At 40.6% G+C, this 22,583-nt stretch overlaps 1 protein-coding gene across 5 annotated transcripts in view; it reads left to right on the top strand.

Annotated features, from left to right (window-relative positions):
* Positions 1–22,583, top strand: part of SASH1 (SAM and SH3 domain containing 1) — a 530,777-nt gene that overhangs the window by 503,691 nt on the left and 4,503 nt on the right. For 4 of the 5 annotated variants that reach the window (XM_064708416.1, XM_064708417.1, XM_064708419.1 and 1 more), the window contains exons 9-19: positions 285–417; positions 4,469–5,304; positions 8,881–8,952; positions 11,263–11,406; positions 13,444–13,579; positions 14,462–14,631; positions 15,731–15,940; positions 16,642–16,792; positions 19,311–19,424; positions 20,234–21,372; positions 21,896–22,027. In XM_064708416.1, coding sequence (XP_064564486.1) covers positions 285–417; positions 4,469–5,304; positions 8,881–8,952; positions 11,263–11,406; positions 13,444–13,579; positions 14,462–14,631; positions 15,731–15,940; positions 16,642–16,792; positions 19,311–19,424; positions 20,234–21,372; positions 21,896–22,027 — 3,237 coding nt within the window. The remainder of the gene's footprint in view (positions 1–284; positions 418–4,468; positions 5,305–8,880; positions 8,953–11,262; positions 11,407–13,443; positions 13,580–14,461; positions 14,632–15,730; positions 15,941–16,641; positions 16,793–19,310; positions 19,425–20,233; positions 21,373–21,895; positions 22,028–22,583) is intronic. The other variant, XM_064708420.1, reaches the window with a different exon arrangement.

The following is a 22,583-nucleotide window of genomic DNA, read 5'->3' on the forward strand; positions in this document are numbered from 1 at the left end:
GCATATGAAGAAAGACAAGGGCAGGAATGCATTTCGGTGCCTAGGATCTTACGTTGAACAGATTTAGAAATCAAAATGGTATGTCATGCTTTCAGAAAAAGAAAAAAAAGAAAGAAAGAAAACTCTCAGTAATTTAAATGTTTCTGTCTGACCCAAGCTGAAAATATAACACCAGTTACAGAGCTGCATTGACACAGCGCAGCAGATGAGCTGGGTTAACTTGACTTGAAGGAGCAAGCCATGGAACTGCTGCTTTATTAATATTCCCTTTGTTTCTTTGCCAGTCAAGAGAACAATCCGATGATGAAACAGAGGAGTCGGTGAAGTTTAAGAGGTTGCACAAGCTGGTAAATTCTACTCGCAGAGTCAGGAAGAAACTCATAAGAGTTGAAGAAATGAAAAAACCCAGCACAGAAGGTAAAAAGCAATGTGGTTAAAACTGTTTGTGTGAATTCATGTTTCTGTTGACAGGGGACAGAAAGTGGAGGGTTGGGGGAGGGAGGGGTGGAGTAAGGAATGGTAGGAACAACTGCCTTGTCTATTGTGCATGCCTTAAGTTAGTGAATTTTTAGGCTTTAGAAGGAGGAAAGTGACAGCCTAGAATGTGGTTTCTGCTGATCTGGTATTCTCAGAGCAGCACTGGAGAGCCCCTCATTAAGAGATCAGAAGTTGGCTTGTTTTATGCCCCATGCTGGGGAGGGAACGAGCCTGGGAGCAATCCCGGCCAGCTGCCCCACAAGCTCAGCAAGGAGGTAAGTGGAGCTATTACCACACTGCTCCCTCCTCCCAGGCCCTGGGTGGCACACAGATGAAGCTCCTGCTTATTTTGGGAGGGCAGCAGCTGGCTGGTGGTGCAGTTGAACTACATGGCATCACCCTGTGGCAAATATACAGAACCTCTATCAGACATTCTTGTGGGATAGAGGCTGCATTGTGGCTTCTACTTCCAGGGGTTTCTGTCTGCAATTTGGCATCTAAATGAGCCCTGCTCCCTACAGAGAGGGGGAGAGAAGGAGGAGGAGAAGGGTGGGGAAAGGGAAGCAGAGTTCAGGCCCTGGGAACACGATGCTGCAGAATTAACTCCGGATGACCTGTATGCATGTGTGAGCACTCAGATTAATGGAGCCTGATCCTCAGGAGCCTCTCTGCACAGCTATGCTTGAGTCCTCCCTGGAATTGTGGGCACCTCTCTATGTTGGTGGCCTTCCCGGCATCATATGTCAATTCCCCTCAGCTCTGCAGTGAGCTGAGCAGCATGATGATTCTTCCCTAGTGCATTTAAGGAGAACACGTGCATCTTGAGTATGTGGCAGGAAGCTGCTGGCAGATCTGTGATCTAGCCTGCCTCTCTTACATTATGGTTGGTGTTACTGGCTAGTGTGGAAGGCACAGCCTGTCTAGAGCTCTGGAATGGGCAGCTGTCTCTGTCTGGAAAGGTTTTATCACTTCATATGGTGAGCATAAAGCCCAGATACCTTGGAAACAAAGATGAGGATTTTGAGATGGTTCAAACAAAATAGGACTGGTTTTCCACTGCTCTGGGGAAAGATAGCTTTCAGAGAAGCCTGTCCTACCTCCTCCTTCTCTCCCCAGGGATCTGGGAAAAGCTGCAGGGAGCAATCAGGAGGAGGCTCCAGGGATGTGAGCAGACATAGGAGCAGGCAGCTCAGGGACTGCTGGGCATACAGATGCCTTGCTGCAGTTGGACCAGACTTTTTCTTCAGCATGTTACTTATCTGTCTTGCTCTCTGTATCCTCTCTTACAGTGCTTTACCTCCTTATTTCCTTTCTCAACCCTCAGTCTTTCACTTAAGTGTGCCACTCCTTCCAGGGCTTTTATTTCCTTAGAGTTTTTCCACCCCTACCCCTGCAGAAAAAGCATTGAACTAGCAACTGTATTTTTAAAAGTTTGTTCTCCTTCCTTCTTTTCCTATCTGCTGTCTGTCTTCTCTAGCTCTAGGCTTCTCTGATTAAATTATCTGTAACTCTGAGTTTGTACTTATCTATCATTCTGGAGTGTCATTGTAGATTTACTCTTAAAAAACTTGATAGCAGGACCAATTAGTGCTAAATAACAACATGGATTATATATTATATGTATTATAACTTCTGTATAACTGGAAGGCACCTTAAGTAGCCAGGCCTTAGCAGTAGATATCTGTGACTTTTCTGTCAGGAAATTCAACACACAAATTTTCATGCAGTAAATTAAAAGTGCTTTTAATTTACCCAATCTCTCATAATAGAGGTCTGTATTCCCAATTAGATATGTCAGAGAGCCCTTTGACAGGCTATGCAAGATGACAAAAAATAGGGTGGTCAGGTTTGAGATTGCTGTCTGGCCTTCTAAGTTACCTGCAGTTGACTGGATTGATTTTTGAGCTGTTTGCTGTGGTTCGTTGAATCTGTGTAATGCATATGAAGTAATGTGAAATCATAGGTGACTAGGTTTTGGGGAGTTGGCTATAATATTTGATTGAGTAACGTCATTAAAATTTAAACAAATTCATTAATGTTCAACAGACTTTAGTATAGTATAAGAGTAGACTTATTTTGAAAACTGACACACAGTTTCCTGGAAGAAAGATCCTGCAAAATCCTACTCAAAAATTTCTTCACAAAGAACAACTTTGCTGAATTTCCCTTATGAGCTCCTGTAGATTTTAAAGAAAAGTACACTAATCTCAGATTCTGCTCCCACATTTCTGTTGCTGATTGTGTTATCACAATGAATGCACATTTGGCCGAGCTGATACTCACTAGAATTTGCCAGTATCTGAATCCATATGTATTTTGTCTTAAGCTGCTCCTTAGTGAGCCAAATAACTGAAACTTCCTAATTCCTGGGCACCATTCTTATATAGCACTTAAAAATGCATCACATCTACATCTGTGTCATTATGGCTTTGTGTCATGGACTCACTCCAAATAACATCTGTTACAGTGTTGACACACAATGCATATTTTACAAGCTGTTTAAAAACATATTTACTTAGTGGACTAAAATTGTTTATCAGTACATACTCAGTCCCAGGAGAAAGTCTATTTTCTGTTCAAATTAAGATGTAGAGGGGGAGAAGCACAAGCTGGACAGTCCAGGGAAAGTGGTGTCAAAACAAGACTCCAATCTATAGACCTGCCCCAATAAATTTCTAAAGAGTGAAAGTTGCATGCCAGATGTGATCCACTATCTCTTCAATGTCATGATGATCCTTATCATAGTAAAATAGCATCTTAGGTTTCAACAAATATATTTTAGAAATGTTTTGCCAACAGAGTGAACTGAAGGTGAGGCAGGAATCCTATACAGGGCTGCTAATCTGTCACTGTGAAAGGTGTCCCTTGTTATTGAATGAGCCTGTTTAGTAAATTGTAGGTATTTTGGTAACAGTTCAAATTTTACTCTCATGTAAGACTGTGGAAGCAATCAAAGATGAAGGCAAAGTTATGTCATTAAGACATTTATTTTGGCAAGAAATAACTACAGCTACATTTGTGTGTGTATGTGTGTCTGATACAAAGCTAGGAATGATGTGGAATTTGTCAGGGAGACAGAGGAGGATGTGTACTTTTTTTACTCTAACCTTGTTACTGCATCTAAAACCTGTGCCTATACTTTGCTCAAAAGAAAACACCAGAGAAAAGTTTCTTATATGATAAATGTTAAAAGGAATTGCAGTTTGAAGTCCTTTATTTTCTTCTCTCCATTCCAAAAAGGAAACCTGGCTATCTGCCCATGTCCAGTACTTATGTTGCAAAATATTCCTGTGAAATATTTTCTGGAAAAATTTGGTGAAAACTAAGTGTTTCTTTCATTACCAGGACACTGTTGAAGTTGGCACATCTGCAGCTTGACCTACTTCTTTGTTTTTGCATCTGCTAAATGAATTCTATGTGATTAAAACTGGTGTCTCTTCCCCCATCAAAACCCCAGAACAATACATTTCATCCTGGAGTTCAGCTCCATAACTTTCTGTGAAAAATACTCCTTTCTGCAGCCACAGGAGAACTAGGTATTGGAAAACTGGACCTGAGAGCTACTTATTTGGGTTTTAATACCTGGGTGTACTTCTGACCTTTTGTAATCTCACTAGAGCTGAGCATCATATGCAAGTAACAGAAGAAAAACAAGAGAAACAGATCCCAGCTCCAGCTTTTAAGGGATTGTTAGTTGGAACATCTGTGGTCTTAGCTGCAGATGAAAGAGAGAAACTTAAAATAATGATGAGTTTACTTACAGGATGTTGTCTTCTGTCTATTAACTAATCCCACATTCTCACTTTACAAATGGAAAGAGCTGCTTCAAGTTTATCCACTCAAAAATAACTTCTGAGTAATTTACTTCAAAAATAGTTTTCTTCCAATTTAAGTGGTTGATATCTTGAATAAATACAGTAAGACTCCACAGGGAAACCTCTTAGAGAATTATGAACAATGACAATCGTTGTGCTGCTTTTGTCCCCTGCAGGTGTAGAAGAGCACCCACTTGACAACTCTCCTATACTGGATGACAGATCAGCACTTTACTCTGGAGTTCACAAGAAGCAATTCTACTTTGACAGCTCCTGCGAAAAGCAGCCAGAGGACGACTCGGACTCACTCACTACTTCTCCCTCATCCAGCAGTCTTGATACGTGGGGAGCTAACCGAAAGCTGGTGAAGACCTTCAGCAAAACTGATAGCCGTGGCCTTATCAAGCCTCCCAAGAAACTGGGGACATTTTTCTCTTACCCAGAAGAGGAGAAGTCCCAGAAAGTTTGCCGCTCCTTGACAGATGGGGAAATGAAGAAGAGCCTCGGCTCACTGAGCCATGGGGTAAGTACAGAAAGCATTTGCTTTTATGACAGCAACAGGCACAAGCACCATCTTCTGGTGTCCCTGGAGGAGATTCAGAGTGTAAGGAAGCAGATCCGATTGAAGAAAATGGATACTAACTATTCCTGTTCCAGAGCTTTTCTTTGCCAGCGCCCTGCTAGGAAAGGAGCATCCCCCACAGCTTGCGACCTGCAATTGCTGCGGCACAAAACGAAAGGGGGTGGAGGTTGTGGCTTCCCAAACAGAAGGCTACGAGGGCGCACCTCTGTCAGCGAGTTCAATATCACCTATGTGGTGGAGAGAAGCCTGTACAGTCACCTCAACCTCTCACAGCTGGTGCGTCCCGTTACTGACAGGACCCTGAGCAAGGCCGACAAGCAGGACCTGAGGAGATGCCTGCTGGAGGAGGATGAGGAGGCCAAGAGGAAGTGGGCTGCCACAGTGGATCGCTGTACTAAAAGGGTTCTCTTGAGAATCCACCAAAAGTCTGTGAGTCAAAGAGTTGCCATGAAGGTGGTCTTCCAGTTTCTGTGAGGTTGCAGTGAACACTTTCTGCTTTGTACTTTCAACTAAAATTCAGTGCTTCTGCTTTCTTTGCCATTAGAAACTCTTAAGCACTGTAATGCAGGTATAAGGGAAGAGCTTGATAAAATCTTGTCAGAGAAGAGTTTTGTTGAGTCTGCCATTTCTGTGTGTACAGAATAACTCAGTGAGAGAGAGCAAATATGACAAAATTCTGCTTTAATTCACCTAGTGCAGAAGTAGAGGTCACCAGTGAACAGAGAAGGTTTGAGATGCTACAAATATGTTCTTTGTGATGCTTTGGAAATCAGTATTCTCTTCAAGAGGTACCAAGAGATGAACAAGGTTTTCAGAGTAATAGAGTATTGTTACTTAACTGAGCTCTATTTCTCTTCAGCTGTCATTGCCTTAAATTGGCCCTTCCCTTCTCAGATTGCATCTCATCAGTTCACTCGCCCAGTCAGTATTCTCCCTTACGTACACAACTGCAGAAAGATAGAGAATTTGGCATTAGGTAGTCACTGCCCTCCTGCTTGCTGCTCACCACCACCAGAATTGTCACTGCTGCTTCTTCTTTCTAGCATGGAATGAAGGTGGTACCTTCCCTCAGAAAGGAATCAAGGGGTGGCCAAAAGAGGAAATTGTGCTTACAGGAGAAGTGTAAGTGATTTGAACACTCCAGAGGGATCCAAAGCTGCTTTTTGAGTATATGACCCAGTTTTGACAGTTCCATTAACCATGATTCTGAGTTTCCTAGGAACTTGCCTTTGGTGCCAGATCTCCAAAGCTGAGCCAGCTAGTCTGTTGTGTAGTTGACAACGTTCCCTACTTTAGTAGATGGAAACAGCAGTGCCCATAACATTAAGCAAGATATTCCAGTGAACAATACAGTAGAAACAGCTTTTCCTCTTAAATAACAGATTTTTTTTTTTTTTGAGATGTCTCTGCTTAATTTCTTCTGATATAAGGTACAAGAGTGACAGCTGTGGTCTCCTTGAATAGCCTGTGGGAGGTGACCAAGTCCTCATGGTTCACTTTTTGCTCTTTGGCCACAAAATACAGGGAGGTTTTTTCTATCCAACACAATGAACATTCTCTCTTGGCAGCTTTACTGTTCCTTCTGCATTGACTGCTTACCCTGCCTGTCGCTGGATACTGTCTATTGCTACAGACATTGTACTCAGATGATGTTATTTTCCTGTAAGGATATTGCAGTTTTAGGAGAAACCTTGCTCATCCTTCTGTGGGTTGAATAATAAGGTTATCTTAAACCAAAAAGCATACTTGAGATGTTCTAGAGATGCCCCATAATGAAAAATACCCTCTAAAACTGTCTTGGTAAATACAGATGACAGAAACAACTCTTTGGTTCTTCTAATAAGTTAGTCTTGTCTCGCCATAATAATTTCATTATGAAAACTATCTGCACTGACCTTTGCTTAATCACAGAGATACAGTTAAAGAAATTGACAGTGCTTTTTTGTTGTTGAGGAACTTCTCAGTCAGCTGCTTCTCCAGCCTTGTGTGAATGAGGTAAATGTTGGAGACCTGCTGCCCTTACTAACTTTTTCAGTGCATTTCCTAAAAATGCAAATAGCTGACAAGCTTCAACTAATGCTGCTCCTTCCTAGAAACGCTTAGTGTTTGTTTGCTGCAACCTCAGGGAAACTGCAATGCCTCTGTATTCAGTGGAATTGGTCACTCTGTCTTGCCTTGCCATTCATTTTTGTCATTTATATTTGTTTCAGTGGCCTGGACATGCATGAAATTTTCAAATGGCATCAGTTTTTCTTTTCTCCCAGAAGAATAATACTTTTGATTGCATGGCCATTCCATTGAATATCCCTCTCCTCATCCACAGACCTTTTGTTTGCTGCAGGATTGCCAGGGTCCCTCCTGGAATCTGAAGATGGAAGTTAAATTTTACATGTATGGGCAGGTCCATAGTGAAACATCAATTATCCTTAATAAGGTGCATTTACTCAGAAGCTTTTAGCCAACAGTTGTCTTGCTCTCCAAGAAGACTTCTTTAGGAGGAGCTCTGGCTGGTTTGACAGACAAGTTGCTCAGAGCAGTTCCAGACGTCCTCTCTTCATTGATGGGATTACCATACGCTGTAGGATTAGTTATAATGGTTCTTCACAGAAGGACCAAATTACTCCTAGCTAAACATGCTGTGCTTTAGAAACTGATCTCACTACTTGTGGTTGGTCTCTAATGTTTTCTAAAAACAATTTTTAAAACCCATGCCATAGTCACATTGCCTTCTGGAAAAAAAAAAAAAAAACCACTTAGAAAAAGTCTACATCACAGCATTCTCTTTAATGTGTGTGGGGCCTAGACAAAGCTGGCTTGGAGTTCCACTAGAGTTGTAGTAGGTATAAAAACTGTCATCCAAGTTTGCTGGGTGTAGCAGCAAGAAGCTATAAATAAAACCTTTTAAAAGCTATTAAGACCTTTTAAAAGCTTCTAAGTGGTGAACAGAAAGAGTGTTTACTTTAAAAGAATGAATTCTTATAATTGTTTATTAAGTGTCACAGTTTATACAGCTTGCTTCTTCCTAATAGATTAAGTGAGCTGGTACTTCTCAGGTGGTGGGTTTTCACTGACTCAATCCTTTGTAGGTCTGATCCAATACCTAATCAATACCTAATTGATTCTTAAAGGGTCTTTGAAGTTACTCTGTTGAGTAGTTCAGACCCTAAGAACTTTTAGTTCACAAGCGTTGATTTTCTGCCTCCTGTTTATCTCAGCTCTGACTCTGAAAATAATTCTTACAGCAGGCATCTGCCTGTCTTCAAAGCCACACTCAGAGCCCAGAGCTGAAGTTGTGCAAGTTTATTGTAATGGCCATACCTTCATTTCCCTGCATTGCCCCAAGAGACTTGTGCCAAGGCCAGTTACTTGAGTACTGTGCAGCTGGTTGTTCATTGGTCAGGTTTTATTACCTCTTAAAAAAAAATCTGAAAGTGACTAATCTGGAATCAGCTGAGTCTCTGGGGACACAATGCTTATGGATAGCTGAGTTGGGTTTTCCCTCCTCTTACCAAGGGCTTACCCTACTAGGCTTCCAGTGATTCCCTGTATTTCAGTGGAAATGCAGCCTGTGCCGCTATTCAGAAGGTAGGTTATTCAGTGCTTTAAAAGATTTAGAAGATTGGTGGTTCTCTGTTTCAGCATTGCTGTGGACTTACTTATGAAGGCAGATGGGAGTGAAGAGATGGAGTTGCCAGCCCCTTGGAAAACTTGATGCATAAGATCAACAGTTTCCTCAGACCAAAAAGTCTTTTCTCTTTTTAAAAAGAGGAGTAGGCAGTAGATGACTCAACAGCAGCAGACCTTAGGCCAAGGAGTTGTCTCTGGAAAAGAGAGACTCATACTGCCTGGCAACAGATTTCCTGATTTATAATTTCTCATCCCTTTGTTTGTTTGTTTCTTTCCATTTTTGCAGACATTTGTATTTCAATTGGTGTTCTCCAAACTGCAGATGTTCTAAGTTAGCTAATTATGGTGATAAAACTATCTATCCTTGGTTTCTTGCAGAGAACCTGTAGCTTTGGAGGCTTTGACTTGACAAATCGTTCCCTTCATATTGGAAACAGTTCTGACCAAATGGTGAGTTTGAGAAGGTGCAGGCTTGAAATAGCATAAAATGAAATGCACAGTAGAGTTATAATAGACTGAAGTGTAATTTCGGTCTGTAATAATAGTTTGGGAATCCAAGAAAACAGAGCATCTTTGTTAACCTCAAACTTCCTTAGCTTTGAGAATAACATACCCGCCCATATCCACGTGTGTATAAGTATTTATATACAGTATGTTCAAAGAGGTAGGAACAAGTGATCAAAGCACAAATCTGGGGGCACATCTGTGGCTATTCTTATATCTGACTTCCTCAGATCATCACCCAAGGCAAAACATGTGCTTGCTATAATTCCTTGGTAAAAATATTTACTATTTGGAATGATGAGGCTAACTTCACTGAAGATCTGCAAATTATTTGCATGGAAGTCATTATGTAAGAAGTTCATTATTAGTTTTCTCATTGTATCTCAGAGCTCTGGAGTAGACTGGGATCCCATTGCGCTGGGTGCTGTGCAATTATCTCAGAGCATTTTTGTATTTAAAAAAATACCACATCTCCCCTGAGAATTAATTCCATTTTATGTTAGTCATGTTGATCCCACTGTTACTGTTGGTTGGCCTGTGGCCAAAAATAACAGAACAGAAATGAGCCAGAACATTATATCAAATGAAATTGCAAACATATTTTCTCCTTTTGCCCATATATGCTTTTCTTTTCTGTTTCAGAATTGGATTTGATAACCTTCCTATCCACTTAAATCAAGTCTAAATTTTCAACCATTTTGTATTGCCAGAATTATATTATTTTTTATGTCAGCTGAAGTTTTTGGGCATGTTTTTTGTTGCCTTATTTTTTTTAACATCATAAATTACCCCTAAATTTGCTGAATCTGTGGGTGGTTATTTTAGTCATCAATTTTCAACTCAGCAAACAAATTAACTTCTGAACTAATAGTGTTTATCTTTAAACATAGATACTTGTTTTGATCAGATTGATTTTAATGTAAGAAAGTGTGAAGTCTAGATTTATCCCTGGGAGCATCAGTAGTGGGAGAGATGCAGTGTACTAGATCAATACATGCAGATCAAAGCAGGTTTTTTTTTTTTCTTGGAAACATATAAATCCATTAGGTAGAACTTTTTTTCAAAATATTAGGCAAAAAGCTGTCACTAATTTATGGTAAAAGATGAAAATTACCAAGGAAGTTGTAATTATTAACAACTTTTAAGTTTAATTTCAGAGAAACTTCTTGTAAGAACATTGATGAAGTAGAAAACATACATGAATGTAGAAAAAAAAGATAAATCTTTAATGTACAATATAGTACATTTATTTTAGGGTTTGCTAAATTCTTGTAGCGGAATTTAACTAGATCAGAGACCAAACTCAATAATCAATCTCTCTGGCCCAATTGATTTTGGTCCTTTTTTGTGCTGTGATTTTTGGTGTACCCTTGGCAGTGGAAGGTGCTGGAAAACATCTGAGAGAGCTGCATTGCTCAGTGGTTCCTGAAACAGAGTAGAACATGTTTAATGTCCTACCTGGACAATCTGAACAAGGGCTGAATCATACAAGTTTAGTAAAATGGCAGCTGATCCATGTTAACTGTGTACTTGTGATCAAAGTAATGCTCAGTACCTTGAGCTGGTTTAGAAAAGGTTAAGTGAATTCAAAGCAGCTGGTCTTTGTCCACTATATAGGCACCAGCTAATTTAGTTTGTCAGTACTCTGTTGTGTGCCTTAAAAAAGCAGTGCAAGTTTAACCTACCATGGTTGATAGATTTAGCACATTTTTTTTTGTGGTGTTTGGTTTTTGTTGGTTTTTTTTAGGGTGAATAGTAAAACCACAGAGGTTAGCAGAATGCCTGTCTGAAAATAAAAAGTAAATTTAGGTAGCCAAATGTAAATATCCTCATATATATATAGACACAGAGATATATATTTGGCTATAGCTCAGAGGTACCTTTATTCCTGCTAAACTAAATACACTCTTTGTAGTATTGAACAATATGAGCCACAACTACTGTTGTGTTAGAAAGGCTTAGCCTGAAACGTAGGGTTTTCTATCAGATCAAATACTTACTGAAATTCAAAGGATAAAGGCATCCTAACAGTCCTCAGCACATCCACACACAATACTGTCACAAATCAGGCCTTAAGAGTAAGCAACAGTGGACTGCTACAGTGGTTTGCAGAAGGTCTCAACAGTGAATTTGAAACAGGCAACAGGACAGTGTGCTGCTGTCCTGTGTCTGCCTGGACATCTCTGCACTAACTGATGGCTGAGGGAGAAAATGGCTCTTCTATTTTAAAGGCTTAGGCCCTGTTTTATTTTGCAGGGCAAAGAAGGAGATTTTGTTTATAAAGAAGTGATCAAATCACCCTCTGCCTCCCGTATATCTCTGGGCAAAAAGGTGAAGTCTGTAAAAGAAACCATGAAGAAAAGGATGTCAAAAAAATACAGCAGCTCTTTGTCTGAGCAGGTATGTAAGGTCTGCAGTGGAATCCACTTAATAATGTGGAAGTGATAATCAATATTGATTCCCACACATCAAGGCATCTCTGAAGAAATTTCTAACAAGATTATATGGTGTGACTTATTCCTATGTTCTTATAAAATCTCTCACTGTGAAATGGCTTCCTATAGATGCCAGTACCATGGAAAATGCATTTTCAGATTTTCATTTAAGTAGCTCATCAGAAGTCTGTCATTGATGGCATTACACACCTCAGTCTCTATTTCCATTTCTTTTCTATAACAATTTATTAGGGAACCAGCCTGTGACACAGGGTCATAGTAATATATTTAATCTGCAATTTACTCCCTAGTTTAAATTCCCAGCATAACTTCACATATACACTGCCTTTCTCTGCTATTACAGGTCTCTTCTCCATCATACCATGCCCTGTGCAGCAGCCCATTAAAACAAAGGCCCAGTCTAGTCAGAAAGGGGCATCTGTCAGAAGATTTTCCTATTATTCTTTCATTACAGATTTTTATAGTCTATTCTTAAAGGCAAACCTGTAGTACATTAGTTGTAAATTAGACTTTGAATTTCAGTGGCCTAGAAACAATTGCTGTCTTTTTTCCTTTTCCTTTAGTGGAGTGTCAAAAATCTTCGGCATTTGTTTAAAACCGGGCTCGCCACTTGGCTCGTGTAAGGAATAGGTTGGAGAGGCGCTGGGAAAGCAAAGCTCTTCCTGGTTAACACCGCCCCCCAGTGGGCTCGGACTGCTCGCGGGGGATGCTCGCAGTCGTGGGAAATCGGGAATGGAAGTTTTGCTCTTAATCCAAAGCCTTAGTGCCTGTAAAAGGAGCACTTCATACCATTCGTAGTAACAACCCCAAACTGAAGAATCATGGGGCACCAAGAGAGGCAGCAATATGGCCAGTGCTTTGTGACTACAGAATCCATTTCCTGCAGAACTTTTTATTAGCCATGCTTATTCATAACCGGGGCAGTGCTACACTTACGGTTATTTAATTTAAACTTAAAATATTTTAAGGTATAACATGATTTAATATTTGTAAGAAGATGGTTTGGTGTCTGACTGACTTTCCAGTGTGCCTCTGCAAAGTCTGCCAAAGAAAAGGCATCCTTTGAGAAATTGCTTTACAGTGATTCAGCAATACTTCTGCTCTCTGTCACTCTAAGATTGACTTAACCTCTGAAGTCATAATGCTGGGATCAGATTTTCCTAATAATTCTGCACCATGCAAATAATAGTGTTAATCTAAAAGCTTTATGGCCATACATCTCCACAAAACACTCTTGTATGCAAGCTACAGTTCTTTTGTTTTCAAACTTTATTGCACAGCTGGTTTAGAATACTTATAACTTTCAGGCATCATGATTCAAAGTATGTTCCAGTGTCTCTTTTTGCATGCATTAAACAAGCAAAAGCTATGCTGGCCACAAATATCTGCTGCTTTGCTTTAACTGTACTTCACAAAGGCTGACAGAATTTCAGTTTAGGAAAGACCCTTTTGATTTTCAGTAATGTTTGACTGTATGAAAAGAGAAATTGTCTCAATTATTGTACACTGTAGCAACCAGAATATACATGTAGCAAAATCTTTTTATATTTATGCATTTATGTTTATGAGTATTTGTATCATGCACAGGCTGCATTTTCTAGCTAATTTTTTGTTGTTCTTATAGATAAATGAGCAATGATATAAAAAATAGCTGAAAAAAAACCCCAAAAACATTGCTTCATGTCTTACTTGAATTGTCTGATTTTTTTGAGTTAATCTTTGTACAAAATTCTGATTCAGAGACCTGAATTTGGCACTAGCTGTTTTGCAAGTACTGCTGTCCAAAATATAATGTGTCATGAAAACCCTTGAATTGACAGTTTTGTGTAAGGTTTTTTTTCTACTTACAATGTTAGACAGAAGTTTTCAGCCTGTCTGATAAAGAGCAGGGAAACAGAATCTTTTTCCTTGGCGGCGGACAAGCAGCTCCCGTCAGTGCCTGTGTTCATTTATCAAACTTTAATGGTCCAACCCCTTTCAGGAGTCCAGCCCTGGGATCGTGCCGGGTTCCCCGCAGTCGCCACCACCAGACACTGACCCCCTGGACAAACCCAAGCTGAAAGCTGGCGGCTCGGTGGAGAGCCTGAGGAGTTCCTTAAGCGGTCAGAGCTCAATGAGTAAGTTCAGTTGTAATTGTGTTGCTCCATTTCTGTGGCTTCAGGGAGCAGAGATCTCCACTGTAAGCAGAATCAGAGAAGGTCAAAGCAGAAACAGTGGTTAAAACGTGGAAAGGCTGAAGGGTTAGTCATTAGGGGTTTGCAAAGAACTGTAAGCTCTTTGGTGCAAAGGCAGGGCTTTTTTGCTTTATGTTTATACAGAACCCTGAAAAAATGAAATCCTGCTTTCTATCTGCTGGGTCCTGCTATTACAATATAAATATTCTAATATTAAATTAATGTAATAATTAACCTGTTTACTACTGTTTAAGTAGTAAACAGGCTCATCTTCCACCGGATTTCTCCTGAGGGCTCCAGAAGGGCCTTCCACTCTCCATTGAGAGAAACCTTGAGTTTCTCTCATCAACTAGTTAAAGGAAGAGTGGTATTTAAAACCTCTCTGGTTTAGACTGTCTCTACAGGAAACAGCCTAAATGGAACACACGTGATGTGAACTTGCTACACTATTCACCAAATTTCTGGACTTGAGAGGGATTCTGGAACCCTCTTGCAGGCTTCAGAGCATATTTTCCTCACAAACGTTTTGTGAGCAAAACTTCCCAGAAATATGTCATCAATTTCTTGTGATGTGCCATAGATGAGATGCTTGTTGAACAGCTTCTCTGTTAAATATTGAGGGGGTGAATTCAGGAAAGCAGGAGTGCAGAGTAGATTTGCTAACTCTCCCATCCACATGTGTGTATAAGAAGAAGCAGCATTTGAGGGCTTTTAACTTTGATTACCATGTTTTGTGGAAAGAAGACCCATTTTCTGTCTCGTCTGTTTGTGAAGCTTCTTCACAAAGAAACTTTTTTGTGAACTGATACAATGTCCCTCACACAGGTGGTCAGACAGTTAGTACGACAGATTCCTCAACCAGCAACAGGGAGAGTGTGAAATCAGAAGATGGTGATGATGAAGAGCCTCCTTACAGAGGACCTTTCTGTGGAAGAGCCAGGGTTCACACTGATTTTACTCCGAGTCCTTATGATACAGATTCTCTGAAGCTCAAGGTACCAGCTACACCTGTTTTTAAGGAATCAAAAATTTATTTTGCTAAAATTCTAAATTAAGACCTTTTTACAAAATCTATAGAATTCTTAATCTTTTAATGAATTCGTATCTGTTTTTGAAGGCCTTTAACCTGTCTTCGACATTTAAGATTTCCTTAAATAGCAATCACAGAATTATAGCAAAATGTTATAGACTGTAAGTAACTACTAGTGTTTCTCTGCATCCATGGAAAGAAACTTGTGTCTTTAGTTTCTGGAAAATTAAAGATGTGCCATGAACTCATTTCCATTTTGAAAGGATTTTGCTTAAAAGATTGGAAAAGTACTCTGTCTGCCACAATGAAATAATCCTCAATGGAAAAATTTTCAGAACTCTCGGAAGAAATGTGCATGCACCTGCACACAGTGTCTCTTAAAGGCATTTCAGTCAATATAACTTGTTTTGAGTTAATATTTAAATACTTTGCTAACTGAGTGGTCACCACCCTTTAATTTTTCTGGATATCAGCTCTGATTATTTTTAGTTATGCTGTAGTCAACTCAAACTATCTTACTCCTTACATTCATTACTTAAAATTCCAAGGGCAGCTAATCCCTGTTAAACCAGATGTATGTAAGGTAATCTCTTGAGGCATGCAAAAGCAGTTGCATGTCCATTTCTTTGTTATGGTCAGGAGCACATTAGGAAAAGCAATTTTATCAGTTCCCTCTGCATTGGCTTCCTTTGCTCAGGAGATCTGATTTGAAATTCTGCTCATATACACTGTGTTCTTCTTTGCACAATTTCAGGTAGTTGCAAGCATAGAGACTTTTGTACCAAACAGCACTGATGCTCTACAGAGATGTCAGTGGGTTTGTGAATCTGGACCATTGGGGTCCATTCCAGGATCTTTTGTTGACTTGCTCTGAGGCATATCACCTAATTTCTTTTTCTTCCATTTGTAAAACAAGTTTAATCAGACATCTTTGCAATTGCTGTGGTTAACCTTTTTAAACTGAAGTGTGTTGTCCATCCCATGTACATAGAAATCCAAGTGGGTGCGTTTGCTGAAATACCTGTCAGAAAGCTAAATGGCTATCTTGCTTCTTTGGTCTGCAGAAAGGTGACATCATTGATATAATCAGCAAGCCCCCCATGGGCACTTGGATGGGTCTGTTGAACAACAAAGTTGGCACCTTCAAATTTATCTATGTGGATGTGCTAAATGAAGAGGAAGAGAAGCCGAAGCGGCCCACCAGGAGACGGCGAAAAAGCAGACCACCCCAGCCCAAGTCAGTTGAGGATCTCTTGGATCGCATCAATTTGAAGGTCCAAATTCTCTCTGTCTCTGCTTACCCTTTCACTTTTTCTGGCAGGAAGGGGACCACGCCTTTGAAGTTGTTAGTTCTGGAAGCTACACACCAGATTCATAATCCTAAGGATTGTCACACTGCTTAGCAGAATCAGGTCTTAGCTGCAGAATGAAAATAGCTGAAGTGCAGAACTGCCTGTCAGGCTTGATGAAGTGCTGCAGGCTGTGAGTCGTGTACAGTCAGACACTGGAAATTGTTGCACAGTATGACCACAGGCTAGCACACTCCAGAGGCAAGCAAAAAGTGTAAAATAACAACAGTTTTCCTGTCTTTACAGAGGACATTTGTTCCATGTTTCTATTCAGAAGTGCTTGGGATAAATTGATGTGGCTGTCATTCTCCCTTCATACTTGTCCCCTTATACAGAGCCATGCCACGTTGTGCCTTCAGGTAGCATGGTACCCAGGCCATCTAATGCACTGCATTCCAAACACAACAGTATGTGCAGTGTTCTAGTTCTGGCACAGCTACCTCCCTGAACTCAGAGCAGTGCTTATGCAAACTACAATGGTATAATTTTGCTGTTGTGCATTGGTTTGCACTTACTTAACTTACTGCTTTTCTTGCTGGTTGCAAAAATCTCCTTTAGTATCTTTACTGACAAAATAAGTTGAATAAATATGTTGTCTTACCACTCATTTTTTTCCCTTTGTGCAGGAGCACATGCCCACTTTTCTGTTCAATGGTTATGAAGATCTGGATACCTTTAAGCTTTTAGAAGAAGAAGATTTGGATGAACTGAACATCCGAGATCCTGAGCACAGAGCTGTTCTCCTCACAGCAGTGGAACTTCTTCAGGAATATGATAGTACGTGGGATGTTTGAGGTTTTCTGTTTTACTAGAGCTCTGCCAAGAACCTTGTGAACCCCTTAAACCAGAAAACTTGTTCCAGGATTTTGATCTTTTTTTTTCCTAATATACTTATTTCCAGGGTAATCCTGTGTAACGTTAGATTTTTGAGGGGTGACGTAAGACTTCTGTTGTTCCGCTGGAATTACTCTGTTCGTGTAAGCCTTAACACCCAACTTATTTAATTAATATCAAGTGTAAAACACTTAACACTTTAGAATACTGATGCTCAAGAATAAATCATGAGATTACCTACTTAAAGTAGGAGGTTGAGACATAGAGAATAGGAAAGAAGACATTTCCAGTTAGAGGGAAGAGATTGAGATTATCAAGAGTTAAAAAAGTCAAAGCCCAGAGGGCTGTGGAGGAAGTATATTGTGAATTAATTTTATCACATGCTTTTGGTTCTTGGACTGTTAACTGCAGGATTGTAAAGGTAGCTTCAGTTGTGTATATGACAACACAGCAATTTTCAAAGGGAGCAAATATATCAGTCAAGTGCAGAGTGAAAAACAGTGACCCACCTATCTATGTACAACAGTGCAGTTTTGCTCCCTGAACCACGTGGTCTTGGGCAAGTGGTTGCAAAGACAAGGAAAAGTGGAAAAAGCCATGGCAGTCAAATGCAAGGGTGTCTTTGCTGCACAGGAGTAAGCAGAGCCTAGCTGCAGCAACCCAAGACAGTTCTGAATTTGCCCTTCATCCCCAAGTGTCAGCAGAAGGTTGATATCCACCAAGCAAAATCAGTGGAATGGATTGTGTGAGGGCATTCGCAGCTGCTTCTGTGCAAATTCCTATGTTTTAGCTTAAACTTCCATAGCAGCTATTTAAACAGCTGTTATTAATTGGGAAATGCTTAATTCAATTACAGCAATATGTGTGGTGAATATCTTTAGACAGTGCTGTGTGGCCTGTGTAGTTTTCTTGTTCATTTCCCAAAGAGGCAATCTACTCTTTCCTTGCCCTCCTCTAGCTACTAATAAAGTTGCAGTTACAGAATTAGTTTCTTTTCACTTATATCAGAGTAGCTTTTTGTCACCTCAGATGAGCTTCTCTTCATTATTTGCAGACCTATTTCGAATGCTAAACTTCCCTGCAGTAATAATTTTCTTCAGGACCCTTCAATTTTGGTTTGCAAACTTGAAGATTTGGTGGTTGGAAAGTACAAATTCCAGCTTCAAATCAGGATGATGAGGAGAAAGAGAAATGGAGACCAGACAGATGGAATCTGGGAGGGGCAACAGCACATAGTTCTACCCCATAATTACCTGTCATGTGCTGAGAGTAGGAATTGGAGTAGCCATTTCTGACATTTCATTGCAGAGGGAAAATTACCACAGCATAAACTATGTACTTGTATGATGACACTGGTTTTCTGTATCTTCAGCTCCAGATTTAGCTTCTTTATGAAAAATGATTCCTGACAAAAATTCTGGGTAAATTCCTGGAATCCAGTGTATGCAAGCTGGATGGACTACACTTGAGTGTTGGCTTTTTACATAGACCAAGGAAGGAAGGATTGGCATCATTAGTCTCCTTCATGTCCCTTCGTCCTTTCTTAGGGGACAATATCTCTCTATCTGTCTGCCAGACTCAGTCCCAATCCTTCCTCCGGGTCTTCTGGGAAGGTAATTAAGAGTTAGGATTTTTATTTTTTTTCCACTTGACTTGATTCTTTTCAGCTCTTTTGTTCTGCTTTAGGTGTTGGAGGATTTTTTTAAGTCTTAGAAAGGACTTTGACATAAGCATTTTAAATAAATTTCTGTGGTGGTAAGTTGCAGAACTTGGCCCCAAGGCACCTGAGGAGCACAGGAATTCCATTCTGCTTTCACTGTGTACCATGCTGCTCCTTCACACCCTTGCTGAGGCTTTTATTGATAATTTACCAAACAGGGTGAATGTTTCCAACATTTGTGATAGCTTTTCCTACTCTTTTCTGATACAAATAATACAATAGGAAAGATCATAGAATCCTTTAGGTTGGTAAAGACCTTTAGATACACCAAGTCCATTCGAGTCCACCACTAAACCTGTCCCTAAGGGCCACATCTACATGTCTTTGAAATACCTCCAGAGATGGTGACTGAGTCACTGCCCTGGGCAATCTGTTCCAGTACCTGACCACCTTTTCAGTGAAAAAATTTTTCTTAATTCACAAACTAAGCGTCCCCTGGCACAACATGAGGCCGTTTCCTTTAGTTCTATTGTTTGTTGCATGGCAGAAGAGGCTGACCCCCACCTACCTACAACAGTGCAATTCTAGAGGACATTTAGGTCTCCCCTGAGCCTCTTCTTCTCCACGCTCAACACCCCCATCTCCCTCAACCACTCCGCATAAGGCTTGTGCTGCAGACCCTTCACCAGCTGTGTTGCCCTTCTCTGAACGCACAAGATAATGGGGTTTGAAATGGAAGGTTGAGAAGTTCAGCTGCATTTTCTGTTTGCCTGTTTTTCACTGTGTTCTCACATCCTCTAGGTAACAGCGACCAGTCAGGATCTCAGGAGAAACTTCTCATTGAAGGCCAAGGCCTAAGCGGATGCTCTCCTCGGGATTCTGGCTGCTATGAAAGCAGTGAAAACCTGGAGAATGGTAATGGTGACAGCAATGAGCCTTACAGTTCCTGCAGTCTTTTCTTTTTAGAAGATATCTTCGTATACTTTTGCTCCTGTCCCTAGCTAACACAAGCTACTTCCTACTTGACTTTGTCCTTTGCTCTGACAACTACCTCTTTCCCTCTTGGCTTGAGACATTGGTTTTCATTGGTTTTTACTGTTTTCTGTCAAACTCTGCCTTCACTGCAAATAGCCTTCCAAAGGGGCCGATGCAAAACCAGTCTTCATGCACTTTCTTGCTCTCTGTTTTGCCATTGAGAATAGTTTGCTGCTCATTTAAAAGAAGAAATAACTATATTGGCAAATAATTTAAAAGATCATAAACAGGGTGTTTTTAAAAAATCCTATGTAAACTAGTTAACTTTATTAAAAGATGAACATCATTATTTATATACTAAGATTAGAGACAAAGAAAAAAATGTACATCTTTTGAGGTATTTCGGGGGGGCCTGTCAAACCACTTCGTACAATGAGCATAGGGTATCAGTTCTAACCGTAGGACACAGTACTTCTACACTGAACAAGGTTTATGTGAGCTAAACCTCAAATCTCTGCCATTTGGAGAGTAGGAAGGATATTAAATATTTTGGATGTATTTTACTTTACAGATAACAGTTACTAATAAAGCTGAAGGTCAAATCAAATCTGTGCTTGGAATGGCATTGAGTTCTTCTACACTTAGAATTAACAAAAAGGGAATAAATCATTTTGTTTCAGAAGCATTTGACAGGGATTTCTTATTATGCTTCAGATTTTATTTTTAATGGTGGATTTATTTGTTCCTAGGTAAAACTCGAAGGACCTGTCTTCCACCCTCTAAATCAGCAATTGAGCATAGCTTTAGGGATTTCAGCAGAAACCAGCTATCAAATTATCCCACTCTTCCACTGAGCAAGTCAATAGAAACTCTGCAGCCAGGGGAAAAAGAGAGCCGGCTGGGTTGTGCACATCGTGCTCTGAAGAGCTCTGTCAAGCCTCCAGCCATCATGGCTCTGAAGAAGAACCGCAGAAGTTTACCAGTAGCTGTGTGTCGAAGCTATGAAACTCTGGATGGCCCCCAGGGTGTAGATACATGGCCAAGATCCCACTCACTGGATGATCTCCAGGGAGAACCCAATACCAACTTACAGGACGCTAACAAGAAAGTAGGTTCTTTTCCTCAGGATTCACTGGATACAGCTAAAAAGGCAACTGGCTCTGCCTTGCTGCCTCAGTCTCATGGAGGCAGCTGTAAGATAGATGATGTCATGGCTAAGCAAGGCAAAGGGGCTGCTAATTCTCAGAAGGGAAGAGCTAAGGAATTGAACTGCTCTGTAATGGAGACTGCAGGTGGAAAGCCTGCTCCATTCCCCCTGAAAAACTGTGACGCTCAGCCTGCCTTAGTGATGCATCATGCAACAAGGACACCTCTGGAAATACAGAGTAAAGGTTTTCATGACCTTGCACGGGCTGATTATGCTCCAGTCCTTAAGGGAGGTCTAGAAGCTGAGCAAAAAAGCACAAACGAGGCAAGAATGCAACCAAAAAATCCCTCTCAGCCACCACCTGTCCCTGCCAAAAAATGCCGAGAACGCCTTTCTAATGGATTATATCATCCTCCCACGACCACAAGTGGAAACCACTCAAATTTAGAAGCACCATGTTTGCCAGTAAAAAAGACAAGCTCATCCACTCCCATTGATTGTCATGGAGTACCTGTCCACAGGACATCTTCTGAACAGGAGCCCAGTAGCCCTCCTAGCCCGCTGCCACCCTGGCTGTCGGAGCTCCCAGAGACTGCTAGTGTTCAGCAGCATGTGGTAAAGCTTGGTCCTGCATCAGCAAGGAAAGTCTCATGCAGCAGAGGAATGGATCTGGAAATGGTGATAGAAAACAAGCTGCAGTCTGAAGACATCGATCTTACTGAAGAACCATACTCAGACAAGGTAAGTGGTGATCACTGCAGTGGTTTTATTCTGCTAGCATTCCAAGGGATCATTGTATCTGTCATTTTTTGTGGGTAACTGGCCAAGATAAACCAACAATCATGGGGACATTGGACATTCTACAGCTCTTGTTTGTCTTTGCTATCAGACTTTATGACTAAAGTAGTTCTTGTGTTGTAGGACTCAGAAATCATCTTTTCAGCCCACTGGTGCCTTGGTGGCACTGGACATGGGAATGTGTCTTTCTCTGCTAATGTGGGGGAATAGAGCTGAAAAAGGAAGTAATGATTAGATTTTATGTTTCCAAGAAACTCTGAATTGATAGCATCAATTAGTATATCTTTTTGTAGTGGGGGGAAGGAAGGAATATTTTAGGGATTTCTTTTTTAGTTTTCCTGGAACCTTGAGGAAAGCTCCTTCTTGCTCCCATCCTACACTTCTCTTTCTGTTGCATTGGTTGGTCTGTATAGCTACACTTCTTTAATCTGTCCTCTCTCCTTTGTGTCTGGCTGGGAACATTCAGCACGGTCGCTGTGGCATTCCTGAGGCTTTGGTACAGAGGTACTCTGAAGATTTAGAGCAGCCTGAAAAGGATGTGGCTACAAACATGGACCAAATCCGGGTAAAGCAGCTGAGGAAGCAGCATCGCATGGCAGTGAGTATTTCCATAAAGCAGATTTTCTCCTTTCTGAGCAGACTGTTAAAAGGACTGGCTGGTAGCAAAGGGAGATACTTGAGAAGTCCTGGTACAGAAGTACCCCTTATATTCATCCAGCAGGTACAAGATAGGTAGAAGTACTGCTGGGGCAGGAGGTACCTCCCCCAGTCCCAAAGGAGGATAGTCAGTAGTTGAAAGGAAAGTGGATAGCATTCTCTTGACCAAATAATGATCTTAAAAGTCTAAGCAGACTGCAAGCAGTGGTAACAAAGACTTGCTCACTAAGGATGGCATGTAGTAAATGCTTCTGTATTAAAATTTGAAAGGCTTTACACTCCTTTTTCATTTTTTAACCTGCTCTAGTGTCCACTTCTCCTTAGCAAAAGCAGAAGGGAGAAACCATCAAAAAACTTTAATGACTTCTTCTGAGAGAACTTGTCTGAGGAGGTAATAGACAAAATTGGTATTCTCTTGCCTTACTGAGAAATTAAATGCATCACTCTGAAAAGTCTTATTACTGGGTATTCTTTACTGATCTCAGACTGATTCAGAA

The sequence above is a fragment of the Zonotrichia leucophrys genome, chromosome 3 (assembly GCF_028769735.1).
Source record: "Zonotrichia leucophrys gambelii isolate GWCS_2022_RI chromosome 3, RI_Zleu_2.0, whole genome shotgun sequence".
In the NCBI taxonomy this organism is placed as follows: Eukaryota; Metazoa; Chordata; class Aves; order Passeriformes; family Passerellidae; genus Zonotrichia; species Zonotrichia leucophrys.